General features: G+C 39.7%; 1 protein-coding gene across 2 annotated transcripts in view; it reads left to right on the forward strand.

Annotated features, from left to right (window-relative positions):
- EPHA4 (EPH receptor A4) overlaps positions 1-12,971 on the forward strand; it is a 69,135-nt gene that overhangs the window by 2,762 nt on the left and 53,402 nt on the right. For both annotated transcript variants that reach the window (XM_018563825.1, XM_018563826.1), the window contains exons 2-3: positions 588-655; positions 4,151-4,814. In XM_018563825.1, the coding sequence (XP_018419327.1) occupies positions 588-655; positions 4,151-4,814 (732 nt within the window). The remainder of the gene's footprint in view (positions 1-587; positions 656-4,150; positions 4,815-12,971) is intronic.

Genomic DNA, 12,971 nt, shown 5'->3' on the forward strand with positions numbered 1-12,971 from the left:
GATATTATAGATATATACTGTATATATTGCAAGGCTTTTACAGGAATTGTAGCAGAGTAGAGCTGCGACTGTAGAAATGATTGATGGATTGTAGATACCTCCTATGAATTTGGCCATATGGTCTACAGTAACTGAATTTTTCTGCAAAATTCTTGTGTTAAACATATTGATTAAAGCTAGGGAACTAGTTAAGATCCCCTGGCATGGGGCTATCTTGGCTCAGTCTGTCAGCACATCATTACCATAGTACATATAAAACTGGTACCAAAATCAGTATGATGATATAAAAAATCGGAAATATTTTATACATTTATCTATTAGTGGAACAAAATGGCAACTACCATTTGCCTACAAAGGACACAGATATGAAAATGAACAAATGCAAATGTTTGTCTGTGTATGTGTGTTACATATACAGTATATAATTAATATACAATTTTTTTTGTTTATGGCATAGTCATAGAAATGTATGCTCAGAATAATACAAGCTTTGATGTAATAGCATTCCAAGATGGATCTCAATCATAGACTATTGTGCTCCATTTCCCCTACATGTCACTCACGGTATACCTGCTCTTTTCTTTCAGTTACCCTCTTGGATTCCAGGTCTGTTCAGGGAGAGCTTGGCTGGATAGCCAGTCCTGTAGAAGTAGGGGTAAGTTCTTGATTTGGTACAATTAAGAGACTCTAATGGGATGATTGGCTCTTTATACCGATTTCAGAAAGGCTCATTTTTGGTTGATTGTGCGGAGAGGCTTATTACTTCTGTGGCCCACCATATCAATTACCTTTTGTGGGCCTGAAACTTAATATTTTAGGGGGATAACTATTACGGATTGACTGACAAGTAAAAGTAAAAAAAGAAAAAAATGTAAATTGTTTTCTTTTTAGTAAAAATAAGATGAATGTGAATACCTGACAAAAATAGGTAATAGAATAACTTTGTGAGGCAATGAGAATTTGTTACTATTTTGTATAATTAGAGATCCATTGTGGGGAATCAAAGGCCATCAATTCAAGGAACAGTGCTGAGCTGCAACCTGTAGGAACCGTCCAGCTTATATGTTACTTGGTGCTGCCGATCTTTTCTTTATACTGATACGAAAACACAGTTTGTGTATATTATGTAGCTGTGCTTTTGAAGGCTAGAGGAAGATGGTTTTTACTGTGCACGTTGGATTTATTCAATTTCTTAAGCATTACTCTGTAATTTGGTGGTAAAAATACCTTAGCAGTGAAGGTGTAAGCTATTTAACCAATGTACAGTATATGTGAACAGAACAAAGTTTAATAATTCTAAGTATACTCCTGAAATGCCATGGCATTTGGAGAGCGTTTATCTCAGCTTTGCTCCAAAGCAAATCATGCAAAATGTACAGCACTGGTCATTTCAGGGCACTCACATATTTCATAGAAGGCAAGGCAGATCACATTGCATGAAGCAGTGGCATCAGTGTTGGACTTTTAAGATAACATGTCAACTGATGTCACTGCCATGTACATGCCAGTGACATAGGTAAAGACGCCATGCAGACATCATATAGGTATGATTGCCATTGCAGTGGTACTTTTTGTGATCTGCACGTATTTGTAAAATAATGATTTGCTTTTCAGAGAATCTCCCTTCACTTAGAACGTGCATTGTTCTACCCAGCAAGGAATACATTACCTGGGGCAGGCAAAGCAGACTGATATGCATGAAATACTCAGTCACTTCTGTCACTGCTTGTGCCTCTAGGCCTAGTATGTGATAGAAATACCCTGAAAATAAGAACAAAAATATATAAGGAGCTCCAGTTTCTTACAGCTTTAAGGACATCTCAAGATATTTTAATAGTCATAGCAGATGCCCACATCAGAAGAATCAGGATGTCCAACTGGCACCTGAACCTGGCTTATATTTACCTCGGGCCACTGCAGTGGTTGGTGTTCATCACAATTCCCCAGCCTATGGAACTTTTGTTCAGACGTAGCCGCCCTTATCCCCACACAGTGGCTGTACAATGGGACAATCGCTCATTCTGTTTGCCAAGGGCAAGAAGTATAGTGGAAACAGTCTAACAATGCAGTATGGGTTTACCTTGAGGAACATAATACCTGCAAAAATCTTCTCATCACCAACTATGTAAGCCGTATAATAGTTTAATTCAGGGGGTGGACAAATTAATATGGAATCTGGGAACCAGTCTGTCCAATCCGGGAACCAGCAGGAATTTTATAGGAGCCAGCTCCATTGACACAACTTGAGAAAATCTTAAAAGTTAAGTCATTTTTAGGGAGCATTGGCTACCCCACTTTTGGGATTTTTCCAGCCCTGCTTTAATTGCCCCACATGAAATTCCTTTTTTAATAGCAGCAGTAAGGGTCACCATAGACATTACAATCTGACCATACAACAGGGGTCGACGGGAGCCAGTCTGACCAATCCAGGAGACAGCAGATTTTTTTAAGGAGCCAGCTCCATTGAGAGCAGCTAGAGACAACTTTAAAAGTTAGGCACCAGCTGTAATTTTTAAGGAACATTGGCTAGCTGACTTCTGGGATTTGTCCAGCCCTACCGTACAACCTTTGTATACTCAACTTTAGAGTTACAAAAATGATGCAATATGAGGACCAATCTAAACAATCCTATCAATTTGTATCCAGCCATACAGGCCCTTGCACTACAGTTTTGGTAGCTCTAAAGTAAATTGTACAATCAGATTTTAACGTGTGTGGTGAGCTTAGGGCGAATTTTACCAACGAGATCCTATAGATCTTCATAGTAGAAACATAATCTTTGGTTGTTGCATTAGATCTTCTAATGGAAGTTTTTTGTGCTAAACAATTCTACACTTTTGCATTGTGCTGACTATCAGTAATCCCCTGTTTTGATTGTATGAATAGAGGCTTCATAGAATACATACATATACATTTGTTTTTGTCTTCTTTTGTTCAGTCAATTTTATATTTCAGCTGTCTGTTGACTTCATTGAAGTCATTATACGAGTTTGTTTATTACAAATGCCATTATAAAACATTGCACTGATGTTTGTGACACATACTGTGCACATCTCCACCATCCCACAGCCAGAGAATGTATTGCTGCGTTCTGTTTGCTCTGTGTTTTTAAACCTTTATTTATAAATAGACATATAAGTTTGACATTGACTTATAGGTCGACATAATATGAATGTCTTGCATTACTAGTAATATTGAGACTGTCAGGTCTGCAGTAATGTTTAAGTGATGCTGATTTCAGTTGCCACTTTTCTGTCTCCCTATGGACGTGACAGTTTTCTCCAAGCCCAGCGAAAGCATGCATGCTATTTTTATACTGCTGGTGAAAAATTTAATAGTACATGGACAGTCAGGCATCCACGGTAGACTGCATTTTCTTTTACGATGCACATCACGGCTACTTCTTTGATCTGTATTTTACTATGAATATTTAAATAAAGGACATTTTACTTAGGAGGTACACATATCCATATACATAGCTGTGTATGGAAGAAAAGAGCAAATCCAGCTGATGACACTTAGATTTGGTGGTAAAGGTTAATTCATATACATTAAGGTTATGAGGATGTGACCTTATTAGAATCAGATTGCTTGATATGAACAGCTAAGGGTCTTATGGCTTTTTATTATTGACTGCCTCTGGCAAATATCATATCTACTCTGTGGCCAACAGGAGGCAGGAGTATTTGATTCTGTTGCCAGCTAAACTGGCAACTATGTATATGGTATTGTTTAGAAATTGTAGCTTTTTATATATTTTATATTGTAACATTATTTTGTGCGGTTGCACTAGTCTGATGTTGCTTTGATTCTGAAAGCTGTGCTTCATTTACCTCTGCAGCCGAGCTTAAAAATTACTAGCAGTCTTTTCCTAAAGTGTTTATTTGGACTTGCTTTATATACAAAGTGCAATGATCTTTTGCAAACAACAGTAAACTACATCCAACCAATCAGAAATAATCTTTCTCAAAATTTACATTAAGCAAACTTTAGTCTTCTGTGGGTGAGTGGACATTAAACATCATCACTGATCTGTGCATTACTAGGTATTAGGTCTATATATCACAATAGTGAATCGCTTATATATTTTAATGGTGCGATTGTAGTTTTAAAAACGAAATTTAGATTTTTTTGTTTTGTTTTATTACAGTGGGAAGAAGTGAGTATCATGGATGAGAAGAACACTCCTATACGGACCTATCAGGTCTGCAACGTAATGGAATCAAGCCAGAACAACTGGCTACGGACTGACTGGATCCCCCGAAGTGGGGCACAGAGGGTGTACGTTGAAATTAAGTTTACATTAAGGGACTGTAATAGCTTGCCTGGTGTGATGGGAACTTGCAAGGAGACCTTTAATCTCTACTATTATGAATCAAACAGCGATAAGGAGCGCTTTATCCGTGAAGCCCAGTTTGTCAAAATTGACACTATAGCTGCTGATGAAAGCTTCACCCAAGTGGACATTGGAGACCGAATAATAAAGCTCAATACAGAGGTCAGGGATGTAGGTCCACTCAGCAAGAAAGGTTTCTACCTGGCTTTCCAGGATGTGGGAGCATGTATTGCCCTTGTCTCCGTCCGTATTTTCTACAAAAAATGTCCATTAACTGTTCGGAACCTGGCCCAGTTCCCCGACACCATCACAGGTTCTGACACCTCTTCATTGGTGGAAGTCAGGGGATCGTGTGTCAATAACTCTGAGGAGAAAGACGTGCCTAAAATGTACTGTGGAGCCGATGGCGAGTGGCTGGTGCCTATTGGGAACTGCCTATGTAATGCCGGGTATGAAGAGCGCAATGGTGGTTGTCAAGGTAAGAGCCTAAACTGTATGTTTCCATCTGGTGTATAATAGTGTAATTGAAAGTGTCATAAGATGAATGGAAACAAGCCATTAATTAGCAGATCTCTTGGGAGGGCTGTTGACAGAAGGGTTGCACACACAAGGCCAAGAGGTCCAGGTGGCAGGGCTGGCACAAGGCATAACTTGAACAAATGGCATGGCAGAAGGCAGGGAGACATATTCAGAGGCTGGCTCTGCACAGATGACAGTGAATTCACTATCTTCACATCCAGTAGGGCCTAAACGTAGCAAGGGGAAATCTAGGACCCATGTATCAATTACTGTTTTCTAGAACATCTTTTTTTGGTCTCATTTTAATGATTATGTGTAGCTTTCATGTGAGAAGCAGCACTGTTTCGAGTAGTCTGCTGAACCTTAAATGGGAAAATATTTTAATAGAATTTAGCAATGGTAAAAGTTTACGAGATTTTTATTAACTCCAAATGCTTAGCAGAGATCTAAAACATTTGCTTAGAAGACTGACGCTATAACATACTGCATCACACATTTAATTTGTATTGCTAAATACAATAGTACATTCCAAATGTTTGTTTAAAGAAGTTACTGTTCTGTGAATTGTGCTAAACTTGTGGGTGTTGGAATGACAATGTATTGCTTTGCTAAACATTCCTCAATTACAAAAATTTTAAAAATATGTTAGCTTGAAATTATTAGATGTTTACTTAGATTTTGTGTAAACATTTAAATGATATTGATTTACTACTTTCTATAGCGATATGGTCATGCGAGAAACCGGAGATAGTAAGAAGAAGAGTAGGTCGTAGTGACTTTGGCTTATGGCCTTTAAGTGCACACATTTGTAATTGTGTATATGTGTGCTTAGCACAGTAGCAGCCTGTGTGTGATACACCTGAAAAGACCCTTGTCTTCAGTTCACGGCAATATGTATCTTGGCTCCAGGGCTGCTCTGTACTGGAGTCTAGACACTTGCATAAGGCCTTGTTTTATGGCTTCTAGAGTTGGACCTGTCTAAGAGCAGGGCAATCCATTTCCTATTCCGTTTTCTCAGTGGTAAATTAGGCTGCATTGTTTTTGGCACAGTGGCTGGCAGCTCACACTACTGGTTGCAGTTCCTGAGAGGCCTAACCTTGGCTTGTGGTGTTAGGATGGCGCAACTTTATTTGTTGAACAAAATTACACAGGAATAAATAAATCCTTCTTTTGGCCAAGCTACTGACTGGTAAAGAGAAAGAAACTTTCTAAGAAGCAACAGGTTGTCTGTGATCTGTTTAACTGAAAGAACTGTGCAGGCTCTTATAAGCTTTGGCACTTCTTTGTGGCCCATAGCACCATAATCCCAGCACAGGTCTTTTAGCACATTACTTCAGGTTCAGCTCTTCTGTGAAGAATTTATGGCACCAGCCTCAAATTGATCCAGGCTGCAAAGCCTTTGTCAGATGGTGTCCTGTGGAAGGAGTTAATTAGTAGCCACACAAAAGTGCCCTTAAAGAAGGCCAATTAAACATTTCTAACTGTGATGCAAGTGTGGGTAGTGTGGGTATATATATATATACATATATATATACATATACATACAGTATATACACACATTTATGTGTTAATATACACATGCTCGGTAATGTAATGGGTTATTGAATACGCTGGCATTTATTTTGCTCATTCCAACTTCACAACTTTTTTGTGCTTTGTTGCCTTTTGTCTTATGTGGTCAGCATCTGGCATACTGACTACCATTTGTCTGGCTGTACACCATTGCTGACCTAGCTGATACACTCCTTCATGTCAGGCTTCAGTGCTAGTTATTAAATTATCTCCATTGATCAAGTCTGTTGGGATCACCCTCTTCAGTGTCCAGTTTGGACTCAGATCTTATATAGATAAGAGCTTTGGGCGTGGATTCGAGTAAAATTAATTGTCCCTTTGAGAGGATAAGAAAGATGCACCAGCCTGTAGGTTGCGACCCCTGCCAGCAGGTTGTTCCTTGATTGTTCTTAGAATGTTGGATCTTAGCAGACTGAAGACAAGAGGGAGGTCCTGAGGTCACTCAATCCCTCATCTATCTTCCTCCTGTCATTCCCTAGTCACTGGCCAAGATTGATTAAGTTCTTCAGTTTGACAAAGACCTGCTGAGTATCACTGGACAAGGGTCAGGGACAGGGAATCTCCAACCTTGAAGGCTTATAAAAGCAACTCCATTGGCACAGCATAGTCAGCAATTCATTGATTACAGGTTACACATCATTTTTCTGGGTGATGATTAGTTGATTGGAAAGATAATCATCATGTTTGGTGTAATTATCCTTATAAATAGTTATCATTATTATGTCCTGTACACACCCACATGAAATACATGCACAACAAGCACTTATGGTAATGAGAAACATCTGTGAAATATATGCTTATATTTAGAAGTTGGGCTTGGCATTACATTTGGAGGATGGTAATACAATCTGCAACTCAGGTTACTAAAAGTGTGTTGAAAATGTAACTCTGTATGCTTTCATTAATGGAAAAGATAATTGCCAACATAATCATGCCCAATTTTTGTTTCTAATTAAAATATGTATGCTTTAAAGATAAATACCCTATGTAGTATTCACAGTAGGCGTATTAAGGCCCCACCATACATGCGCGCACACACATGCACATGGTATCTTACTATTAATAAAATGAACCCAGCTAACATCTTGCGCAAGATTGAAAATCTGAGGAAGGCTGATAGTTTATGGCAATATCTTCACTTTGTCCTTGTCACTTTTTAGGACATTGATGCTTGATAATAATACCATAACCATTAGGGATGCACAGATACTTTTCGAGTACCAGTGCAGATACTTGGCATTTTCATGAGAACTACCAAGGTTGCAGAGGTTGCAGCTGAGACCTGGCTCTGGCGCTCCACCACTGTTCTGAAATCATTAGTCTGTATTGTTTTAGAAAAACTGTCACATGACAATAAACAAACTTGTATCAGTACTCGTACTTGTAAGTACTCGGCAAGTACCAGTACTCGTACTCGCAAAACTGGTATCTGTGCATCCCTATATTTATATTTATAAAAACAAAATCGTACATTAAAACAGAGATGTACAAATCCCAGGAGCTCCGTGTGCTCCTTACAAATGACAGCTGCCTCCTAATTTTTGAATTTTTCTCTAGTGTAGTCATGGAGCTCAAACGTATCGGTACATGTACTTGTACTTGTACCTAGTACTGTACTTGATATCTGTGCAACCCGATAAACCATGAACTGATACTATTTTAGTTTTTTTCGCATATCATACCATGTTTTTATTCCCTACAACCAACTTGATCTCCATAGCTTTGGTATCTAGCATGTATTATAGGGTCTAGTTATCTAGACAGATAACAACTTAGACCTGTAGCTGATTATTATTAATACACTTTTGGTAATTTTAACCAAATGTCCTATGTTCTTGTTTACCAATGGTGCTGAGGCTTTAGTAGGGTAAACAAACATCTGTGTTGCCCATGATAAACAATAAGAATCTACTGATCATTCTGTATGATCCCTGTAGTGTAGAGCGGTCGTCACGAGTAACACAGACACTTTCCTTGTCTCCATTTAGGTATCACCTCCAGTATCTCAGCTTATGCCTAAGGAATCTTAGTGCTTACTAGTTGTCTTGGCCACAATTTTCCAAAGAACAGCAGGTGAATAATATTTAGATTTGCAAACAATAATTTGCATAACTACTTGATCACATCATGAATATTCAGCAGTCTTATCTCCCCACTCTCAAAGCTGCCTGGGAAACCATGTTTGCTTACTAGGAAGTATCTCCTCCTGCCTTTGACTCTTCCGCTCTCCCTCGTGAATGGAGATTGTCAGCTGTCTTAAAAGCATTTCCTATTCTTCTGTTGCATTGCTCATTTACATATTTTATATGATTTATTGTACATTGTACAGATCCCCCCCCCCCTCCCACCACTGCACATCTGAACGTGTACATTTCTAAAAAGGGATGAAAATAACACGGGACTAGAACCGCTCTCTGTAGTTTCTAAAGGCCCTTCTGACCTTGATCTGATGCAAATATATTCTTCCTTTCTATTTGCCCTAAGTTTAGGACTAAGTGAGGAATCCTCTCTGCTCATTTTGTTTCTGACTCCCACCCACCTCCTGTGAGTTTCTTTTTCTTGGTGGGCCTTACAATGGGCTGTACCTAGTGGGCCTGCTTTATATTTTGTTTATAGGCCTGCAGGACTTTGTCGGGGGATTTTCTGCTGGACGGAGGGAGGATTGTGGGGGCTTGCATTTATTCACTTTTTAATAAGGGGCTATCCGCAGGATAAACAGTAATTAGGACGCCAAACAGACTCGCTGAGGCAATCTCAGTTTTTTATTCTTATCAGCATGAAGTCTTGGCTCACGGTTTCAGAACAGTTCATTGGCGGAATCACAGGCAGGTTTATAACAATATTGGCACAACTGGGTGCCCCACTTTAAGGTGAGAGCTTGGTATGACACACATCTTTTTGATGATGTTTTCACTCACTCAGCATACATCATCTCTCATGTGTTTTAAAGGCAGTAAATGTGTCTGGTTTACCCTCAGTGGACAGCACACACCTTCATGATGTAATCATGATTGATCTGTACCATAAAGACCACTTACGGTACTTCCTACGGAAGTACATCCAAGATCAGTTGATTCAATGCATGACCCCTCATACAGCATTTCTGTAGTATATATGAGTGTTGAGAGTTTACATTTTGCATGTATTACTCAACATACAGCCTTAAATCACTTGGGAACAAATAACCCCTTGAAGCTGGCACATATTGCTTGGACTAGTAGTTTCCGAACAGCTCAAAGGCCACAAGGTGCCTATTGACTCAGCTTCACCTTCATGCAGATATTTTTTGGTCAAATTATTGCAGGAGAAACTTCCCTTCATTTATTTGTTTTAAGCTTTATAACCAATTAGGAAATGTATAATTTAGTAGCTTGTTGTTTCATTCAAGATCGGAATGAGCAAGCAGTTAATCCTGGTTTTCCAAGTGTCATCACCCATTTTGCTGCTTTAGCGGCCCTCATTTTGGAATCCCTGGAAATATCATAATACTCATACATTGAGGATCTGATTACTTTCCACATTCAAGGCATTGCGCTATAGGGTGGGTGGGGCTGCTAGCCTAATGAATTTTCCAACATATATTTTTAGCACAGGTAAAAAATGTAGAGAAGTCTAACTTACTAACTCACTAGGGACAGTAAAGGGTGAATTATATTACCAGCTTTCAGCAGTTTTGCTTTGTGGCTGCTTTAGAAGGGATTTTCCAGTGTCCCACGGGCACCCCCCAGCCTAATCCACCCCTCCTCATACAATTTGTATCCCGTTGAAGTTTACTCTGTGTCTGAGCAGCAATGGGAAAAAATAAAACAGACTTCATCAACTATTGAAACCTCGTCTCCTTTTCGAAGTGTGCCAGCAATGGACCAAAACGAGCGGGGCCATTGCAAATAAATTAGCATGTCAATGCTTCCCTTGAATCAATACTCTTTCTGTTTTCCTGTGCCTCTATTTTTTTTTAATCACCCCCATCTGCTTTCTGTTTTTGGCATTCCCTTTTCTCTGCTGTACCACCTTCACCCCCGCCGCAGATTTCTGGCACTGGATGCTGGAAGAAATGTGTCCAGATGATCTGTCTGTGCTTGGAAAAGAGGATGTCATTTTTATTTTAATTCAACAAGCTTCCCAAGAAACAGAAACCTAGAGAGCAATCAAACGGGAACAATAAATATTGTTTCTACTTCAAGTACATAAATCAATGAGGTGAAGACTTGCCTGGCAAGCCAAGGGTTGTGATATAATTTATATAGTGGGGAGTTGGTATTTTTGGTTAATGATTTATTGACAAAAAAAAATGGAAACTGGCTGCATAGGTGTAATTAGGTAGTGTCGGGGTTAACCGACTAGCTTTAATGAGAGCAGCAATAGTACTTGCTATTGGTTGCAGAGATTTTTTATACATGGTTGAAAATCTTTGTATGCCTGGCTTAGCAAAAGTAGCAGCGTTTGAGTCGGTGTTTAAATCAGTGAAAGCAACAAGAGCCGGCATTTGTCAGTTCACTTTTCATGTTCAGTGAGAGTTTTTTTTTTTCTATATTTCCAGCCAAAAGCAAAGACTTATTTTTGGGAAGGTTTAGGTCTTTTTAAGGCCACCAGACTTTAGATGATTATTGCCAGTTTTGGTCTGTTAAGGTGATAACTGCTGTAGCTATCTTCATATAAGAGCAGACACCCATGGCCAGGTATTCTCAAGATGGAAAAAACTTGGTATTGTTCACTTAAAGTAATGAGAAGCTAAAAATGTCAATTGCTATTCGATGTTTTTTTTCTTGTGAATCTTGGTCGGTTTGAGCTTGTACCTGTTTAGATGCATAGGTGGTCCGGACATGCCTGCCATAAAGCACAGCCAAGTTCACAAAAAGCATAGCTTGGTCAAGAACGCACCCCCATTGTGCTGGTTGGTTGTAAAGGAGTTAGCAGAGTCATGTGTCATCTTACTGCTTATTCTGCTTCCTTCACTGCCATCGTGTTTTTTGTCAGCACATGTGCACTGAAGCAGAACCAGATTGGCTGCTAGTGTTGGCCCTCCTTTTCTCAGAGTGCCACTAATGACTTATTTCTGAAAATATCGGTTGCCTGGGTGTTGCGTTTACCCAGTGGTTTCTAAGCCACTATCATAGAATGTAGATCAAAAAAGCCTGAAGTCCATATCTGCATGGTTTTTATGGGTAAGTCAAATTATTGACCTTAGAGCAGGGGTAAGCAAATCTGGCCCTCCAGCTGTGCTTTAACTACCTATCTCAACATGCCTCTACGTCTGGGAGTCATGTCTGTAACTTTCAGTCTTGCAATTCCTTATGGGACCTGTAGTTCTACAACAGCTGGAGGGTCAAAGTTGCCACCTCTGCCTTAGAGGGTCAGCATGACAGCCAAGCAACTAGCAAAATCAGGAAAGGTCACCTAGGGCCATTTTCTCTTATGACAGATTTTCTTTAAAAATATACTTAAAGGAGAACTCCTGACCCTTTCCCTCAGTGGTCAGCGCCCACCTCTGTCCACCTCCTCTCTGGCTATGGAATATCCCTCAATGTCCTCCCACATAAAATCTGGTAACTACAGCGGTCCTTGGACGACTGGAGCCCAGGGAAAAGGAGGCAGTGGTAACCGGTCTAGCAGCCAGGAGGGAGCCGGCAGGACCAAGGATCAGTTGAGTAATTCAGCTTTATTTGAGCCCCCTAGAAAATGAGCACTTAACCCTTGCAGTGCAGGGCTCGCTCTACTGCAAGGGTACATTTTTTATTCTCCAGAGTTCTTCTTTAAAATAAAAAAAATACTTTTGATCAGATGATCAGATCTATTAAAGATTTGCTTGCTTGAGTAACATTGTTGATCTCACCAGCTAAAGACTTACAATCATGCTTTATCCCTTCAGCTTTCTGTAAATCTTCCAAGAGATTATTTAATTTTATGCTAGCTAGCTCAGTAATTCTGTAGTCTGGAAGTTTATTGAATTTAAATTTGGCAAAAGTCAGCAACAGTATTCAGGCCATGGCATTCATCTTAACCTAGGGATTACGTGCACAGTGTCATGGGTCCTTGGGTCCTTGGGTAATCAGCAGGTTGTGGTGAGAAGATTGGCCATTTTGTTTATCCATGCACAGTATGTGAGGTGTCCGGTGATTCAGAGCCTTCAATCCTGGGTGGAGGGTGTAACAGGCTGAGAAGGGTGTCTCCATGTTGCACCACCTTTGACGCTGGGCTGAACTCTTTGTTTTGTCGAAGAACATTGCCTAGTTCTCGTACTGTACATTAAGTACATGGTTTGTGTTGTAGAAACACAGAAACTACTTCCTTCCTCTGTATTTGTGTTGCTCTTCCTATTACTGCTACTTGGCTCATTGCTGATAAGAATTCCTTGCTATTTTTCACCTTTCAACCCCTCCAGGGAGACCTTGCAATTCATTAAACGTTTGTCTCCTGGCTAAACGGATTATGGGAACAACAACAAAATTCTTGCAACAATTGTTGCTAATATAATATGCCCATATTCTAGACTAGGACAAAAAAAGACACAACAAACCTTTCAGCACTGCATTCCATAAACTGA

Source organism: Nanorana parkeri, unplaced genomic scaffold (genome assembly GCF_000935625.1).
Source record: "Nanorana parkeri isolate BGI_ZX_2015 unplaced genomic scaffold, ASM93562v1 scaffold701, whole genome shotgun sequence".
Lineage (NCBI taxonomy): Eukaryota > Metazoa > Chordata > Amphibia > Anura > Dicroglossidae > Nanorana > Nanorana parkeri.